The following is an 18,627-nucleotide window of genomic DNA, read 5'->3' as shown; positions in this document are numbered from 1 at the left end:
AACTACTAATGCGCTGTCCCGATCCTCCTGGGACGAGCTGAGTGGCTGGCTGCCTACATCCACGAGGCCCTGCAGGAGTAGATCACTATTTCGTTGTACGTAAGTAGATCGAGGTTTTCGCACTTGACGTAACTTTTAATTCCTCTGCTAGGTAGGTAGCTATCTATGCAAACAATAGATATATACAAAGCTGTCAGTGTGATCATAGATGTGCACCTGGATAGAGTAGGTAGACGAATGAAGCACAGTAATGTTTCATTCATATCATTAAACAGAATGCCAGTATAAAAGCTTCGGGAAAGCTCGCTCGGGTATATTCTTCACACGGTAGTACCTGGCAGTATTAGGAGCAAGTAGTAGATGAACATATTAACCTCAAATGAAAAAAAGGGAGATACTATGTATCATCCTAATACTTTGGTGGTCTAGGCGTAGTACCAATAATATCTTCATAATCTCTACTAAAAAGTACACTCTATCATCAAACTGGTATATCATACCTCAACCCTAAAAACCACCATCAAGAGCACTCCCCCCACAACAACAAACGCCCCCATCACCTCAAGCTCAACAACATCCACAAATCTCCAAGGAACCAGAGCCACATGCCTCTCCGGCCTCTTTCGCCCCGGCTCGAAATACACCGCCGACGTGACCGTCAGAAAAGCCAAAACCCAGATACACCCAAGCACCTTTTCCAAGATCGCTGGCTCTTTTTGACTATTAGTACTACTACCCGCCTCCGAGGTTGATGAACCCGGAAATCTTTTCTTCCACGCAGCCTGGACACCATCTTCAACCATGTACCCAAACACAAATGATAAGAAAAACACCATAGCGCGAGACTTGCCCTTCGGTATATTCCCTACCACGTCCGCAACAAGGTGTAGGATACCCGATAGGAGAAACACACAAAACACATTGGTATATCGCTCCAAGAGTGATGATTTGGCCAGTCCAAGAACATCACGAGTGATGTAGTTGCTTATGGCAGTGAATTTAATGCGGAGCATTTGATGCCAGAATTTTCTGTTCGAATGGGTGTTAGTATGTGTATACTGGATGATATATATATTATTTCCTTTTTAGAAAAAAAGAGATGAAAGAGCCACCCACCCCCAGAAGTTCCGTAACGTATAAGCATCAGCCATTCTATTGAATTACGGTGGAAACCCTTCAGGTGCTTCAAGCCGCAAACCGACACCGACTACCGCAACTAAACGATAGTTGAAGCCGATCACGATGCGTCCTACAATGAACCAAGCGACTATGGCCACGATGGTTTGTTCTATCCATAGCGCTACCCAGGAGCCTTCAACAAAGGTACTTTGCGGCTGCGGCTGCGGCTCTTCATTTCTGCTCAAGCCTGTCTTAACAGCTTGTGAAGTCGAAATATCCAGAACCAGATATTGCCACATCGCAATCACCGTCTCGCGAATCAGGTACCGGCGTCGGGAGATAGCCTTTGATGCATCCCTGCCATTCCCCTGGGTGTAATATCCCGGCATGGGAGGCGTGTTCTTTGCTTCCTCGGGCGTGTTGATTTTCCGGGAGTTAACGCGCAGTTTCAGGGCGGTTCGTAAGCCATAGAAGAAGCTCTTGACTTTGACTCTGCTTGTTCCCTTGTTGATGGTGACAAAGTTATCGGCTTCTTTGGGGTTGAGTAGCAGCAGATCCAGGGCTGAGAGAATGTTGAACCAAGCGGTGGTAGCGAATAGGGATGTTACATGCCATGGGTTTTTGACTGGGTGGAGCACCAAGCTCAAGATCCATATCATGACTGGTATGCATAAGTAGCGCAGGGGTGAGCCTTTTGGGGTGGTGATTGCTAGGATTTGGGGATCAGGTTCTGGGTGATGCTCAGGAGGAATAATCTGGAGACTGGTTGATAGTATTCGGCCATGGTTTCAAAGCAGGGATGGGTTGCGTAAAGGGGCAATGACTAGTGTTGATACAGAGAGCATGATGATCGGGAGTGACATATATATACTACTATACATACATACATATGTTATATAGTGACTAGTCAGTTGTGTGGTGTCCATGGTGTGGTTATATGCAATCTGTCAATGTTGTTGACCGCTAGACTCAATGGACGGTATATTGCTTCTATAACTGCAGAGACAAGTCCCAACGACATACAATAGTTAAGATTTTAAGTTGTACACCGCTGCTCTTGCAATAGCTATTTGTACATGATGGTTAAGTAGATGTCGCAAGTGAAAGGAGGCAAGAATTGTGATAGAATAGATGACTAGCTTCAAATCGAGAGACAGGTAAATTCGTCCATAACGTTACAGTATTGTTCTGCGGTCTTTTTTGGCAGCGTTTTGCTAATTTTCAAACCGAACGGCGTATTTATTTGTCTCTATCAATGGGTCTTGTGCATAGACCTACCTCATTCACAGATTTCTATCGTTCAAGCTTGGAATATCTATACAGTGAGAGATGAAAAGGCCACAATGAAATAATCTCATTAAATAACAGACTGCGTCCCATGACAACTTCCAAAAGCTTCAAGGGACTCCCCTATCGCAGATCATACCGCAACAACCACCTCCAGTTCCCCATCCAGTAAGTACTCGCTCACAGCCTTCTGCCACACCGCAGCGCGCTTGTAGAAGTGGAAACCCGGCGAACTGCCCTCCTTCAACCCTGCTATCGCCTCTACTAACCTCGGCCCATTGCCTTCCTTCTTGATGTCCTGCAACGGGTACATATATGTGCGGACCACGAATACCACGGCATTTGAAATGGGAAGTCGAAATAGCATCTGTCTTTCGCAGCGTAATCGTGCCTGCAATGTCATTTCTCGTTACTTAATGTATTCTACCCTGACAATCATTCCGCGCAAAGGAGATTGAAGAGAAGTAAAGAAGAGGAAGGAAGCAAAAACATACCGTATCCACATCCAGCTCCTCCAACTCGACTACTTCCTCCCCTTCATACAAGTGCATACTGCTGGCAGCATGCAGCACCCCGTCCACGGACACGGTCCACTATCCAGAAATGGAGTCACGTTAGCACCATCACCTAAACATTGCAAAGGTTACGGAACTATCATTGAAATAAACGAACGAGCAAAAGGAAAGCAGTGCCACAAACATTCGCCCTCTTCACACACTCCCCCACCTTTAACCTCTCAAGATACCTATCCATACTCGCCCGCAACTTGGTAGTATAGTCAGGTACGGGAACATGAATATTCGCCAGCGATTTGCGAAACTTCTCTGCCCAGTTGAACCCATTTGGAAAACAGCCGATGAAGGCTTCGAGGGTCATCTGTTTGTTAGTACCTTCCTTCTTGTCATCATCTTGTATAGAAGAGGGCTGTGGTGGCAAAAGAAGGAGGAAGTCCTCCTCCACCTGCCTGCCGATGATGGCGAGGGCTTCTTTTGCGTCGGTTGGGGGTGTAGTGGGGATGGTTTCGCCGGTTACTGTGTTTCTTAGCATGCTGGTGGTGGGTGCTGATGCTGAAGTGCTAGTGGTAGTAGAGACACGTTGGAAGATAGTGCTGTATCGTTGAGGCAGGTAGTCATTCATCAGGAAATAGTATAGTTCTTTAACGGCTGGGATGGAGCGGGGACTGGCGCCGAGGACGGAGGCTCGTTTGTCTTGGATTAGTTTCGTGCGGAGTGTAATGCGGGAGAGGTAGTGTTTGTCGATTTGGATCAGTTCGGAGAGGCTTGCTCGCTCGATGCCTGGTTTTATTTGTTAGTTAGATGTAGCCTATGCCATACGGTTTGGTGAGGTGTTGTGGGTTAGGGTTGGTAGTTGTTGGAGGATAGAGTGGGTTGACTTGCCCATTGTGATATGGTAGCGAGGCTTGAAAGGTCGGAGGATTAGAGGCTCGGTTTTGTCCCACTGGAAGTCGTTGAGTGGTTCAATGGGAGATGTAGATATCAGAGAGGAGCTGGTGGTCTTCTTCCCTGCTTGTGAAGGCTCCTGGACTTCCCTTTTCTTTCTCAGGAGCCATGCCAAAAACAGTAGGACTAAGGCTACGCTGGCACTGAAGTAGCTTGGGAACATGACTGATCTTTCTAACCTGAATGAGAGGATAGGTATGCTCTATAGTTTGACTTGGAATCTACCACAAATCCCTTGGTTTACTTGACTGCTCATATAGGCAGTTCATTGTCTGGTCCGACCTGCCTTGGCATTTGGAGATACTCATTAGAAGTGATAAGACGATGCGGGGTAAACATTCTACTTGACGCCGCAATATATGATCTGGAATGTACGACAAACATGATAACGTATCTTTACTCCTAGAGTATTCCCAATATTATACTGGTGGAAACAAGCTTGATGTCTTGAAATTGTACTACATCACTCATACATCCTCGGCGTCGGCGTTGAAGCAGAGTCCTGCACAACTGATTGGTCCAATCGCCGAGCCTACTGTCCCCTAACCCCCATCACCAAGCATGATCAGATCATTCTAAATCCCTCATTTCTCCAAGCCCTGTCTAGACTGGTTACTTGTTCAACATATTCGTAGATATGTCCCCAATCTCCACCACAGCGGTCGCTCGTAATATGCATCCAGAAACCGCAACTCCGCCGCAGTCAGCTCCCGATGCCCCGTGATGAGATCTGCAGTCGCTGGATCCCTCCATGGTGTTCTATGCACGATCTTGTAGCCAATGGTGAACACTATAATAACGATTAGACCAATCGTCGCTGAAAAGAAGCTATATGCTGTAAAAGCACCCCCGCCCTAGTGAACGTGATCAGTAATATGCTGGGCCCGTGGGCTCGAATGCAGAGCATGGCCTTTCGCTATGATAAAAGTTCCAAGGAAGTGAGACTCACTACTGGCTTGATGCTGGTGTAAAGAAGGCATACTAGTAGCAACGCCGAAACGAAAAGACTAATTACAGGCGCCAGAGGCCAATAAAGAGACCGCCATGCATAAGGGGCTTCAAACAATTGGCTTCTCTGCGCTCTAATCGCCGCCCGGAAGCGGAAGGAGGAAAAGGCGATGATCGCCCAGTTGGTGAAGAAGGATGCGCTGGTGATCGAGATGAACCAGTTCAGGACCTCGGTGCCGTCGGCTGCAGCCAACACCAGTCAGTTTCCAAGAGAATAGGGGTGAACCTTGGGGAGTCCCATACCGCTCAAGCTCAGATAAGTCAACACTGTTCCTGCAACGGCCGTCAATGTGAGCGCCCATCTCGGACGGCCTATTCTGTCGACCTTCGCAATGAAGACCGGCAACAGTCCCTGCAGCGACATAGTGCGTAAGATCCGTGATGGAAGGTATATACACTCCAGAGAAAGGGCAAGAATGCCGAGTATGATGCAGGCATTAATCAGGTCCGGGACCCCCGAGATACCCGCATCTTGAGCAGCTATGACGAAAGGCGAGGAGACCACGCTCGAGCCATTCATTAACCGGGAATCATCAGAGTCCACTACAAGTGAGATTAATACCACCGAGACAAGGTAGAAAATCCCCACGCGCCAAGGAACGAAATTGGCCGAGCGTGCCATGGAATAGTGGGGAGATTCGGCCTCGCCGGCCATCACGCCAATAAAGACCTGGTCTCCCACGGCCCAGATGGCAAGTAATGTAGCGGTGGAGAAGCCCTGCATAGTTGTGTCAGTTCAACACGAAGAACATATCTATCTGGGAGGGGTAGCCAGGTGCTTCCATGTCGAACATATCCGGACGGACCGGCGCCTGCGATCACAGCTAGAGAAATGGCTGTAACGAAAACGAATAAGAACATCTTGACCAGGGATCCGATTTATTCCAGCCATCCGAAGATGCCGGTTGGCAAGAGGAACACGCCAAGGCAAAGTACCAGGAAAATAGTCACTACTTATAGTTAGCTTATTGCCGGTCCTTCCAGAAGAAAAAGACCAAAAGCATGTGGCAGACTCACGCAAAGCAGCCTCGGGCACAACCCCGTCCGCCCAATAATTCACCAGAGTAACTACAAACATGGCTTCGGATGCAAATACCGACGTCCACCCTGTATCGTTGCGATGCTCGTCAGCTTGATCGTAACCTATCTGGATTCGTAACAAGGTAAAGAGCCACGGCTGGCCAACTCACCAAGCCACTCTGCAAATCCAGCCCCAAAGGCCAATGCTGGATCAACCCACCGATCCGCATAATCGATATAATTCCCTGATGTCGGGAAAGCAATCGTCATCTCTGTCAAGGTTTGCAGATTCGCTCATACGCCGACACAAACCACGAGATACGCCAGAAACATATTAGCTGGACCTCATTGGGCTAGGGATTTACCCGTCGTGATGAAAAGACCACTACCAATGCTGGATCCAAGAGAGATGACCTTTGTTTGTTACTCATGATGCTCGGGTTCTCTGATGGGATTATCTGCAATTGAACAGATGGTGGTACACTACATACATGGACCATACGTGGACTGAGCGTGCGATGGAGGCCGCCATTGGTTGTCTCTCCATAATTGACTTGACCTTCTTCAACGGACATCGACGGACGCAATCCGGAATACGTCTTGTCGCCATCGTCGTGTTTCGTCTCGTAATCCATGGTGTCTCTCGTATTGTGCGATTCCTATTGTAAATTAGCCACCCACGAACCGAGAATCGTCCCATTAATATACACCATCTGAGCCAAGAGATGTAGAGTGTAGTCCAAGCCAATCTGCACAAGGCCTGAGTTGTGGACTTGCATAATGGGTTATCAATGCTGCATATCGGTCTAGCTTCCCAATGGCAAATGTTTCCTTCACCTGATAAGGATGGAGGATTCTTATCCGGAGGGGCAATGCGGAGATAATGATGCATTTCGGTCAGATGGACCAGTGATGGTCCTGGTTGTCTGCTAGGAATCAATCTAGCTGCTTTAGTTGGATGTGACTAGCTAAGGTGTTCAGACCCTTCACTTTCGAAGCGATGAGCACTGTAGTTTTATAGGTAGAGACTTGATATTAGCATCATTTGATAATTAAAAGGGAGCCCATAAGGGCTGTTATACACTCGCAGTGGAAACGGTGGGGAAATCCATCATGAATCCAAGAGGTAGAAAACGAAAATAGTCAAGATATGCTTACTAGCATTGTTCCATGAGAGATTTTGGAAACAGGAAGGAGCCGGTCCATGTATCTGTGATGTTAACACTCTTAGTATGATGTGAAATGTGTTGATCTTGTAATACTAAGTGCTATGTCGGTGTTCATATGTAGTCTATAGGAGCCCGAGGTGGTGCGTGGACGGTGTTATGCAAGGATATTTGTGTTAAGCTATAAAATCTAGTTAATAACATACATTGCTACTAATTCGATCTCTCTCTCTCTTTTTTTTTTTTTTTTTTTTTTTTTTTTTTTTTTTATAGCTTCCAACAGTATACGAGTCTAGAATGTGTTCAACCTGGTTATAAATATTATCAGTCACATATGATTACTCTGTAACCTTTATACTATCTATTCCATATATACTTCTTATCACGATGAGGATTAGTAATACCCCCACAAAAGCAGCGGCGCCCGTATCAGGTATCAAGACTACCAATTTAGGGAACTATGCCCGCAGTTGTGCCAGTCCAAAAATAGTAATAAAATGTACTTTCCTTAATTCTTCAATCATTCCCACCTGGAGATCGATAAGCGATAGTAATAACCCCGTGCTCACGGCAATAGTAAACAGCACGATGATCTAAACCGTTATCTACTTATCTGATCAGAATCGATTGGATCAAATCGGCCGGAAATTAGTACTATCCAACGAATTATCAAAACCCATCCAATGATCCTTTCACCCCACTTACCGGACGGTTGGGGCTCGGAATCGTTCCGACGGGGTGAATGTCGCTATCATGCGCCTGTGAAATTATCTAGCTAGATGCCTCATAATGCGAATGACAATAGAGGCAGATGTGAAGTATGGATGAGTTTGTATAACATTGGTTCTGCTTTGAAATCAGCGGTTACGAAGGCGATCTATCATATACTGTTATACTTCAGTGAAAAAAAACCATATAGTAATTGTGTCTCATCAATCATCAGTCAAGTCAAGTACAAGATAGTAAACTAGATATCCAAGCGTGGCCCGTGATAATGTCTTTTCGCATAAGCAAACCAGTTCCCTACGCCCAAGATCAACATGACGACTAGCACGACAGAAGCGTAATCTAAGCAATTTGCAAGTGTCAGTAAAGCATACTTCTCATCACAAAGCAGATAGATAGTAGGAAAATAGAAGAAACACGTACTCATGTTACTCCCCGTAACGGGAAACTCCGTCGGAAAGCAAAAGAAGATCGTCAGAATGAAAGCCCAGATAACGCAGACAATGTTGCAAGCGTAGCCTAGCATGTTGGGAACCTTAAATGGGCGATCTGGAGGAAGGTAATGCGGATTCCGCCCGCCAACGAGAAGAAGAACTGCTGGGATGGCGTAGGAGATTTGGGCTACCACGACCGTGGTGCTGATGAAGGCGTTGAATGCTATTGTTGTTATGTGTTAGAACAAAGCTCTATTTATCTTTTATCCCGGTATGTGTAAGTAAAGGAAGGCTCACCTGTTGTTGAGCAGACATAGACTATCCCGACCAGAAGCACTGCCGCACCATCAAGTATAATGGCCCAGACGGGGACTCCGAGTGTAGGGTGTATAGAGGAGAGAAAGGAGGAAAAGAATAGAGCGTCATCGCGGGCAAAGGACCATGTAAGTCGAGAGGCAGTCTGATGGACTGCGTTGAGCGCGACGAAGGAGACGACAAACAGTGCAGCCATGAAGACTGTCGCAGCTGTTGGGGAGTGAGTGGCTTTTTCCCAGATGAAGTAGATTGGAAATCTGTCGGTTTCTGGTAAGTAACTTTTCTTATTCAGGACCGGTGGTATACGTACCCCGTGGAGGTGGTTAGAGATGCTTCGATGTTGTCATAGCTGTATAGGATGGCGATGGCAAAGGGGAATCCCGTCAAAAGCCCCACTGTCACTGTGGCAAGCAACGCCTTTGGTACGATGCGTGCCGGCTCGAGACATTCCTCTGCAAGGTGGAGTGCAGCGTCGAGTCCGGAAAACATGAACTGAGGCGTTGAGAGTCCTGTCAAGAAGGATAAGCCGTCCGGCCAGCCGCCTGAACCGTTGACGAACTGCCTCCAAGTGTTCGAGGTGTTGATATGTGCGGAAGAGCGTACCGGGCAGGTTATGATAATAGCTAGGAAGGTAGAAATGGACAGAATGACTGCAGAAGAAGCAGCGCATTAGTATTGTCTTCTGTGAATTGGAAGGGAGCAAACTAACAGCCTAAGTTATAGACCCAGAGAGTCTTGTTGGTGAGGAAGATGTTGTAGATGACCATGACTGCGTTCAGCAGTTGGTATACTAAGAAATAGTGCCAGCTTTGGGCTTCATATGAGGGCTGCCATCGGATGACAATAGCCATGAGCGCCTCTGTTCCGGCCAGCGCAATAGAGGCCCCAAGGGTAACCCATGCAAACACTGCAGCCATGCCACTGAAGTAAGACAGGCCACGGCTCCATCGCTTAGATGCCAGGATGGAAGTAAAATGGTACTGGCCACCAGCAGTGGGGTACACGCTGGCCAGTTCTGCCAAGGTCACCCCCGTACAGAACATGGCAGCAGTAACCAGTAGAATGCCATACAGTAGGGAGACTGCGCCACCCGACTGAATTGCGATAGCGAAGCTCGTTGCTATGGCCACCCAGCTATTCGTATTATTATACCCCAGGGCGATTATACTGACTATGCTGAAATTTCGCTTCAGGTGCATGTCCGGGATGCCTGTAAGGGCAACCTGCCCCTTGTCCATGTCGACTTCAGGGTCTGCCGATGCGGCATACCCGGGTTTGAGGGGTGAGACCTTGGTATTGTCCGAATCCATGGCCTCTTATGTTGTCTGCCGTGTGATGAGGCACTGCGGAATCAATATGCTTCGAGTGGAGGAACATCCATCTTATGAATCCTTCCTACGATGATGGACCTAGCTCCGCGTCCCCAGAAGGGACCTTGACAGATGTAAGCCCCGATTACGATAAGCATCCCAGGTCGATAAGATCAAAGCGGTGGAGACTGATTTTCCTTGAATCAATCTATTCATCCAAGCCCGATACGGATGACTGATGACTGATACCCAAGATATCCCGGAACGCTTATCGAATTCCGAGACCTGTTATCACGTCCCGTCCAACCAAGAGGGAGATAAAAGCAAGACCATCTCCGGATTAAGGTTAGGGACGTTCATCATAGCGGAACTAAGGCGGAATTGTTCATGAACTGGAGGTGATCGTCGACGATCGTGCGGGGGAAAATGCGGCTAACGATGCTATAGCGTCGTGGAGTTTTCCCTATATCTCCAGACTCGCCGCCAGGGCTGTCAGGATGGTAGCTTCCCCGCAATATCCAGGCAGAGAGATTTTGGCGTTGATGGCTTCTATTGGTGTTTCACTGCGGTGACCATGAAATGGGAGCTGCCCCAGATTAGCTTTCCTCGGTAGACGGGGCTTTCTCCGCATTGCGGAAAGGATCCTGCTGGGCGCATGGGATAGACTGAACATCTAGAACTCAAGCCGAAGCGGGTAATTAGAGGGCATGATTGCACTGGAATCCAAAAAGAGTGTATTTATTCAAGTCTGCTTTTTCTGCGATTGGACGTCTCATTCATAACCAGTCAGCTGTCTGGCACGTCCAAAAAGACCATCCCGTATGGGTGGTTCCAAACAAAAAGCTCCTGGCCCCTTCTCTCGTGAGCTAATTGACATCTGTCTAGTTCTAAGATTGCGAAGCCGCGTCCCCAATATCCAAGCTGGCGGTCATTTTTCCACCAGACCTACCTTCTCCGACAGTCGCCACTTCGGCCCCGCATCTCATCCAGGTACTGGAACCGCGGTCCAGACGGCTTATTGGTTCAGGGAATCCGTGTGCGACGTACGCATGATCTACGCCTCGCTGGAGCGATGAAGGCCCTTTCCGCGAGTGAAGAGTGCTGCGGTAGCAGCAACGAATCCAAAACAGGCTGACGCCAAGAATGACAGTCGTATGCCCCGGTAGTAGACCATCCGCGCCGCCAGCTGGATTTCTGGCGGCAGACTATGGATGGCAGACACTGAATGTCTGATGTCATTGATAACCTGTGCGAGTAGCATAATACTGATCAGCTATTGTTTCAGGGTATTAGTAGGTCCATAGGGAGGAGAGTTACTTTCCATTTGTCAGGTATTCCACTCAAGGCCTCAGCGAGGCCTGAGCGCAAGGTGTTCTGGATGATAGTGGACGTAATGGCGACGCCCCACACCGTACCCATCGAACGGACCAGATAGACGGTGGACGCTGAAACGGCGTGGTCTTACAAGATTAGTCAGTTTAACTGTTTATTCAGAAGCTTCCCTTCGTCAAAGGAAATGGAAGTGGCGGCAAAATGCCCATACCGGCGTGATCGAATGCGGCAAGAAACGTGAACAAAATGCCTGGGTAAGTGATGCCTTGGCCAAGACTGGCGGGGATCATGGCCACGTAGTACTTCCACTCTGCGTCGTTGAACTGAAGAAGCATCACAAGTATGTTGCCAATGCACATGAGAAACGAGCCTGTGCGGACCAGGTAGGCCAGTTTACCCCAGCGCGACATCACGTAGCCAGAGATCACACCACCAATCGGGGTAGCCAGAGATGGTACAGCAAGTCGAGCACCAGCCTTAGAAGGAGAATCCAAAAGAATTACTTGAAACAGCAATGGAAGCGTGAAGAGGAACTTTGGCAGTCAGCAGCGAACTGGTGTATCTGATATAAGGGTCACTCACCGCATAAGCAGCCATTCCCACACAGACATTGGCAATTTGCGTAGCAACAGGCAAAACGCCTCTCAACATTCGAGGGGGAATCAATGGAATTGCAGTTGTCCTCGCCTCAATGAGTACGAAAAGGCCCAGTGACACTAAACTTGCCACAAATGACAAGATCACCCACACGTTGGACCAGGGGAGCTCGTTTCCACCCAAGCTAAGACCGACCAACTGCGTTGAAAGACCAACAATCAGAGCACAAGCGCCAGATAAATCGACGTATTTCCAGATTGTCCGCAAACTCCTGCCTTCGCTGGCAAACTTGTCCTGCGTTGGAAGATTCAAAACAAGATGACCAGTGACCAGAGCTAGAAACCCGACCGGTACTTGTAACAGAAAGCACCAGCGCCATCCAACTGAATCGACAATGGTTCCTCCGAACGATGCGCCGCAGATGGAGCCGAATCCATGCAGGACGTTCTGTACGGCTTGATACATTCCGCGACGGCGGAAAGGAATGAGATCCGAGTTGATTATAGTAGCTGAACAACGTTAGCCTCCCATCTGGGGGGGATTGACAAGCAAGAATGGGGAGGTTTGCGAGTGCATACCCATTGTCATCAAACCTCCACCGCCAATGCCAGTCAGCGCTCTCATCAGATTCAGAAAGACGATATCCTTAGCAATCCCACAACCCAGGCAACCGATCATGAACGTTATTGTTGCTGTAAAGAAGGAGGTCCGGCGTCCGAAAATGTCTGAGAAGCGACCATATAGTGGCTGGAATGCGGTACTAGTAATCAGGTAGGAGGTTGTGAGCCACGAGGCGGTGTTGGCTGCGTTGAATTCGGAGCTGATCACAGCATAGGTTGAGGCAGTGATGGTGCCGTCGAAACCCGACAGGAATACATTCGACATAATGGCTGGCAATGTGTTAGCCCCCCTCCTTTCATGGATCAAGAAACAACCAACCTAGTTGAATCCAGACAAAGCCCACTGGAGGCTTCCAGAGGGCTTCAGCATCGGGACGCAGCAAGGGCTGCTCCTCGTGCGGTGTGGGCGGTGTTGTGCCAAAATCGTCTCTGGCCATGGCATCGGTGGAGGATCGCTCGGAGGAAGCACGCATGGCTGATTCGAGTGCCTTTTCCTTTTCGCCGTCTCTGAAGTGGCAGCTCGAAGAACTTTGCTCGTGCCCTCTGGGTACCTGGCAATAGATAAACTGCATCGACTCATTGACACACGGACCCTCTTTGTGGGGATCGGCTTGTAATGTGTAGCGGCCATGGCGCAATAGCGCAAGGATGTTGCTCACGTACTACGGTACCCGCTTTACCCTTAGCGAGGCTCCACCGTCGGCAGTGACAGTGACAGGGAGCACAATAACCATCTATTCCGTTGTAACTACCAAGTCTTGCTAAGTAATTACTGCAGATCCCTCGAGGGGCGGCGTCAGCCGTCAACGCCGGAAAATCGAATCATTGTACTACTCAGCTACGACTAACATTGATAAATCTTCTTCCGGGGAAGACCTGCTAACATATATAGCAACTCTGCTCGACCCCCGTACGGTGTACTAGTTCACCAGAAAGATTTCCCGAGTTAATCTCAATTCCCCAATCCTTCAGATCAGCCTTTCAGTAAGCTCGATCCATCATCCCTTACGAGAGGGACAAATGGGTGTGTCCTCCACCAGGCCCGGGACAATACTACAACCATCGTATCGTGATGAACTACATATCTTCGATGTATCACCGCCATGACATAGCCTTGACTGGGAGGCAAATCGATATATCGCTTGGGCCAAAGTTTGTCTGCGCACCCGTTCATCGAATCTCTGATAGCCGACAACAGGCTACCCACACAGGTATCGAATTGAGGAGTCTACATGGGCGTACAGTGAAGAGGCCAACTGCAAGACCTAGGAGATGCACGCTCATTATTCCCCTGAATTTCCATCTTTCACTTATCGGGTTGTTAGAAAAACAGAAAGTCTCAACTCATTTATTCTTGTCATAAGGTAAACTCCAGCCGGTTACCCGCAAAGTCCCTGGCAAAAAACCGACTCGGATATTCGATGCCCTGGGCACCTGCAATGGAGAAAGCCAAGGTCAGCAGGTCTTTGGGTAAAACCAAATCGAACGATATAGCAGGATAGAGCCTCATTGGTCCAGGGGAACACCGCTTCTAGAAGAGAACCAAGAGCGAGAAGAATAACATACCCGAGTTTTGCTCTCCCGGCTTGTCTGCGTGCAGCGGAGCAGCAGCGCCCCCTCTCTGGTGATGTTCCCAGACACGCTGCTGCAGGGTCAACAGATGGTCCGGAGATCCGACTTTCAGGCAAGCGTGACGGTCGGAATGCAAATCGCTGTTGGAGCCAAAGGCCACATGAATCTGCTGACTGCCATCCGGCGTGAGATTGAACCTACGGCAGATTAATTAACCACGACTGGCCCATTTTACGAAGCGAGATCACCAATGGCCTACCATAGAAGGGTTCCTTTCTGTAGATGGGGAACAGGAGCTGATGGCAGACCCAGGGTGTTGGTGTAGAACTCCTCCGCCCGGTCGAGGGTGCCTTCCGGGACGAGGATGTTAACGTGATGGAGACCAGTAATCATATTAACACACTTAGTTGATCTAGACTCTTTCTTTGGGACAACCAAAGATGCGGGGAGGACAGCAACAGATAAAATAAAGAAGACGTGGGATCATTACCCGGCGTGTTGTTATTGTCTGGATGGATCGGAATCTGATTTCCTGGCCGGTGAGGGGTTGGGATTCCCCGCGGGGTAAGAGACCACCACTCTTACTTAGTAGTTGTCTTGTCATTATCTCCCTATCATATCATTCGCACAGACATGTTTTCTACGCTCTCATCATCCTTCAAATCGCACGTTCGATCATCCTTGTTCTGATGCCATGATTGGAGTCATCCAGTCAACCAAGTTAAGTAGTTGTTGTTACTAGTCATGGACTAAGTTATTCTGTCAGTGATCGAAACTTCCACATATCAACAAGGTCATGGGATTTTATTGCTTTTTTATTTTATTTTATTTCCGGAGTGCGCAACTTGAACTGCATGTTCCATCAGCCAATGTGGCCTACTTGAGGCCGTGGGCAAAAGTCAAAAGTAATTATATCCAGTTGCTCTTCACGCCATTATATTCCAACTTAAACAATCAGTGCGATGCCGATTGCCGGTCGGAAGCGGAACTCGTTCCGCACTTCCCCCTTTTATGTTCTGCCGGCCGGCATCGCAACAACAATCAATCGTGTCGCAATTTCAACCCCAACATTTCATTTGACCGTCTGACGTGGGCATCAGATGATTTTTTTACTGACATTGATCCAGATGTACAGGTAGTAAGTGCCAGACAATTACCGAGAATACAAGCATGGGTTGGGCTTGGTCTTTCATACCTACCTCCACGCCTATATCTTTTCTTTTCGCGACGGAAACCATCCCGACGAGAAGTCTCGGGCTGGGCCCGGCTCTCCTGGTCGGTATAATGGGACTAGTCCCCGATGATTGGGAATGTTCGATAACGCCATATCATATGCGTCCGAATTCTGGAGAGCCTAATCCATGGCTTGGAGGCCCGGTTTGACTTCCCGACCACTTCGTTCGGCTACGCCACTGCCCGAATTTTAAGTTGCCTGATTTTACTTCCCGGGCGGGCACAGAAGTCTACCATCTATGACCCCTGCAGGCACATTTTGATAGCTACCTAGCCGATCTGATGGTCCGGCATCAAGGCTTATACCAGTTCGTATATGCATAGCGCCATGGCTGCTCCGTCTTATCCGGGACAGCCCCAGGGAATCCTCTATCCACCGACTCGGTGGATCTAACGCTTCGGGCTGAGTGGCCGATGCTCTTCCTTGATGACCCACTAAAGCATTTGGTTTCCGCCCAAAGCTGGGTGAAAGAAAGAAAAATGAGCAGCGAAAATTTGCAGGCTTTTTTGGGGCCGACGAGCCCATAATCATTTTTATTTAATATTAGTACCATGTATGAACCCCGTGTTCGCTAGCCGACCCCAATCTTTGACCATTTCAAGCCTCTCGTTTTGCCTACCCTCCAAAGTGTAGAAGGTGGTTCGTGGTCATGGATCGACTCCATCATGATGCAGATCGAGCCGGAGACGACGACTCGTCCATAGCGGACGGTGTCTCCCTATCCCGTCGCCGCTACTCGCGGGGCGGACCACCCGGCGATGACAGTATCGAGCTCGAGCGAATCAACACCTATCGTCTCCAACAACAGCTGACTGTTGGATCTCGAGGAAGTCGCATACCGCAAGACCAATGGTTGCCTATTGGGGCAGGCAAGCCGTATCCCCCGCCTCTACCGGACTCCGAGGCATATGTGGTCGAGTTCGAAGGCGCGGATGATCCGATGCATCCCCACAACTGGCCCATGAAGAAGAGGTAAAGCAGCACAACTCACATGACGGGCTTATTATAGAGATGGATGGTAGCTGATGCCATATAGGGTCATGCTTGGATCACTTCTCACCTCCTGTGCCCTAGTGACCGCTTACGGCAGTGCGGTGTTTGCAACCGCGGCTTCAGGTGCCCAGAAAGAGTTCGGCTTTGGTGAAGAAGTTGCGGCTCTGGGAACAACTCTGTATGTCCTAGGGTTTTCGGCCGGCCCGACAGTGTGGGCGCCTAGTTCCGAGTTGCTTGGCCGGCGATGGCCGCTGTTGCTTGGAATGTTCGGCTTCGACCTCTTCATGATAGCCACTGCCACCGCCAAGGATACCCAAACCCTGATGCTGTGCCGTTTCTTTGCGGGTTTTTGTGCGGCCAGTATTATTGCTCTGGTGCCTGCCAGCCTCTCTGACGTCTTCAACAATCACCAACGTGGTGTCGCTATTGCCATGTACACTATGTCGGTGTTCACCGGTCCTTTCACCGCTCCATTCATTGGTGGATACACCGCGTCAAGCTATCTTGGCTGGCGATGGACGCTGTACGTCCCTGCCATAGTTGGGTTCTTCTGTCTCGCTTTGATAGTGTTCTTCACTACAGAGACCTATGCCCCAATCATCCTGGTTCAAAAGGCAGCCATTCTCCGGCGCCAGACACGGAACTGGGGCATTCACGCTCGCCAGGATGAGTTGGAGATTGATTTTAAAGAATTGGTTACTAAGAACCTGGCGCGTCCGTTCCTTATTCTGTTCACTGAACCCATTGCGTTTCTTCTCACGCTCTACATGTCCTTCATCTACGGATTGGCCTATGCGCTGCTGGAAGCTTACCCTATCGTCTTCGAAGGTACTTATGGCATGACGGGTGGTACTGCAGGGTTGCCCTTCATTGGGCTCATCATCGGTGAGATCGCGGGTAGCACGTTTGTTTTGTCTTTGTCAGGACAATATTCGCGGAAGTTGGCCGCTAATAATTACGTCGCGGTGCCCGAATGGCGTCTGCCCCCTTGTATCGTCGGTGGTGCGGTATTCGCTGGTGGGCTGTTCTGGTATGATTCTCCCTCATGCAGATGTACGACGTCGGACCCGGTTGAAATACTGATAAGCGATACAGGTTCGGTTGGACTGGATGGAACAGTAACATTCATTGGATGGCACCCACGGCTGCTGGTGTGGCTGTCGGCTTTGGCTTGACTTCCATCTTCATGCAGTGCTTTAACTATATTCTGGACACATACTCAAAATTGTAAGTACCTTTACACACCACCTTTCAAAGCAGTCATCGGATTGCATGCTAATGAAGCAGTGCGGCGTCTGCGTTTGCGGCCAATACCATGATGCGATCCATGGTGGGTGCTGTCTTTCCTCTCTTCACGCGACAAATGTTCAACAATTTGGGCATTCAATGGGCTGGAACATTGCTAGGATGCATTGCCGTGGTGATGATCCCTATCCCATTGATGTTCTACCTCTTTGGTGGCCGTCTTCGGCAGAAGAGTAAATTGGCCCCTGTGATGGATTTGATGCCCCCGGTTGAAGACGATATCAAGGAGGCGTAGGCAAATAGCTTTAATCCTGGGCTTTGCTGTAGATATATACCTAAGATAGACCAAAATAGACTAGATCACATAGTTATAATCCATCCACATCCGAACTCTGAAAACCTGTTTTACCGAAATAAAAGAATGTATGACCTAGGGGCTAACACTCCAATTCTGCATTGAATATCAAAGCCATCTATGCGCTCATAATCCAGAAATGGTTGTCTAGATGGTCTCAGAAATGGCCTCGACTGAGCGAATAGCATAATCCCCAAGTACAGTCTGTCTAGAATTCTAGTCACCAGCTTTGCTGGCATCCACCTCTGAAACATCATCAAATCGGAAGTTTAAACCGACCACACAAACGACGTTATGAATCGTCGAAACCTGTTTCTCACTCTGTAACAACATACTTGGGCTCTATCTGGAGAATTTTTGTGTAACCTGAGAATATATGAAGCTTCCAGGCACTTGGGTGCTTCTCGCATACCAATCAGTGGTGCAGGGAATGTAGCTCCCGGGTAATTAGCCCCAGGATAAGCTTTCCATGCTTCTCGGCTGGCTTCGGGAGTAACCTTCGACTCTCTTCAACGGTCTTGTGACCTATTCACTGAAAAAAGGAATACTAATGTACCATTAGATCGGGTCTGGGGCGAATCGACTATAGCTGATGCTGATCATCTCTCTATTCAGCACTAACAGCGGAATCATACGCAACGTGCCCTTCCTGATAGATGATCACAGTCCCATCAATACCATCACACAGGACTACAAAACTGCGTGGCTGGGATTGGATCCGGTTATATTTTCACTCCCTTCGATGAAGACTCCACGTAACACCTGCCCGTATACGGCTGCACTCACCAATGTCTTAGCTCACTGATGATGCGCCTTCGTCGTCTGAAACAAGGG

General features: G+C 48.7%; 6 protein-coding genes across 6 annotated transcripts; 2 read left to right on the top strand and 4 right to left on the bottom strand.

Annotated features, from left to right (window-relative positions):
• Positions 1-1,160: 1,160 nt before the first annotated feature.
• On the bottom strand, positions 1,161-6,529 carry BO88DRAFT_443782 (proline-specific permease; the record flags this gene model as incomplete). Its single annotated transcript, XM_025710049.1, has 16 exons — positions 1,161-1,356; positions 1,447-1,874; positions 2,169-2,258; positions 2,546-2,773; positions 2,901-2,999; positions 3,193-3,693; positions 4,340-4,376; positions 4,554-4,720; positions 4,816-5,057; positions 5,118-5,592; positions 5,625-5,710; positions 5,892-5,981; positions 6,065-6,164; positions 6,195-6,238; positions 6,260-6,308; positions 6,386-6,529. The coding sequence occupies 16 exons, from the start codon at positions 6,527-6,529 to the stop codon at positions 1,161-1,163; spliced, it is 2,976 nt and encodes a 991-aa protein (XP_025562916.1).
• Positions 6,530-8,027: 1,498 nt separating this feature from the next.
• On the bottom strand, positions 8,028-9,845 carry BO88DRAFT_388322 (putative choline transport protein; the record flags this gene model as incomplete). The annotated part of the gene is made up of 5 exons (XM_025704858.1): positions 8,028-8,128; positions 8,210-8,443; positions 8,518-8,792; positions 8,846-9,185; positions 9,245-9,845. The coding sequence occupies 5 exons, from the start codon at positions 9,843-9,845 to the stop codon at positions 8,028-8,030; spliced, it is 1,551 nt and encodes a 516-aa protein (XP_025562915.1).
• A 1,054-nt stretch (positions 9,846-10,899) lies between these two features.
• BO88DRAFT_388321 (MDR family MFS transporter) lies at positions 10,900-12,960 on the bottom strand (the record flags this gene model as incomplete). The annotated part of the gene is made up of 6 exons (XM_025704857.1): positions 12,714-12,960; positions 12,353-12,664; positions 11,760-12,283; positions 11,389-11,710; positions 11,163-11,305; positions 10,900-11,091 (listed from the first exon to the last, which is right to left on the bottom strand). Exons 1-6 carry the CDS (start codon positions 12,865-12,867, stop codon positions 10,900-10,902), a joined length of 1,647 nt encoding a protein of 548 aa, XP_025562914.1. The 5' UTR covers positions 12,868-12,960.
• Positions 12,961-13,334: 374 nt separating this feature from the next.
• Positions 13,335-14,495, bottom strand: BO88DRAFT_404828 (putative glyoxalase family protein). Its single transcript, XM_025706726.1, has 3 exons — positions 14,226-14,495; positions 13,961-14,163; positions 13,335-13,828 (listed from the first exon to the last, which is right to left on the bottom strand). The coding sequence occupies exons 1-3, from the start codon at positions 14,357-14,359 to the stop codon at positions 13,752-13,754; spliced, it is 414 nt and encodes a 137-aa protein (XP_025562913.1). The 5' UTR covers positions 14,360-14,495; the 3' UTR covers positions 13,335-13,751.
• A 522-nt stretch (positions 14,496-15,017) lies between these two features.
• On the top strand, positions 15,018-15,689 carry BO88DRAFT_404827 (uncharacterized protein). Its single transcript, XM_025706725.1, has one exon. It carries the CDS (start codon positions 15,137-15,139, stop codon positions 15,347-15,349), a length of 213 nt encoding a protein of 70 aa, XP_025562912.1. The 5' UTR covers positions 15,018-15,136; the 3' UTR covers positions 15,350-15,689.
• Positions 15,690-15,849: 160 nt separating this feature from the next.
• BO88DRAFT_487906 (MFS transporter) lies at positions 15,850-17,792 on the top strand (the record flags this gene model as incomplete). Its single annotated transcript, XM_025712582.1, has 4 exons — positions 15,850-16,172; positions 16,237-17,223; positions 17,289-17,420; positions 17,481-17,792. 4 exons carry the CDS (start codon positions 15,850-15,852, stop codon positions 17,731-17,733), a joined length of 1,695 nt encoding a protein of 564 aa, XP_025562911.1. The 3' UTR covers positions 17,734-17,792.
• Positions 17,793-18,627: the final 835 nt, after the last annotated feature.

The sequence above is a fragment of the Aspergillus vadensis genome (assembly GCF_003184925.1).
Source record: "Aspergillus vadensis CBS 113365 unplaced genomic scaffold BO88scaffold_11, whole genome shotgun sequence".
NCBI lineage: Eukaryota > Fungi > Ascomycota > Eurotiomycetes > Eurotiales > Aspergillaceae > Aspergillus > Aspergillus vadensis.
Note: the sequence above shows the minus strand (reverse complement) of the source record. Positions and strands in the feature narration are given on the sequence as shown.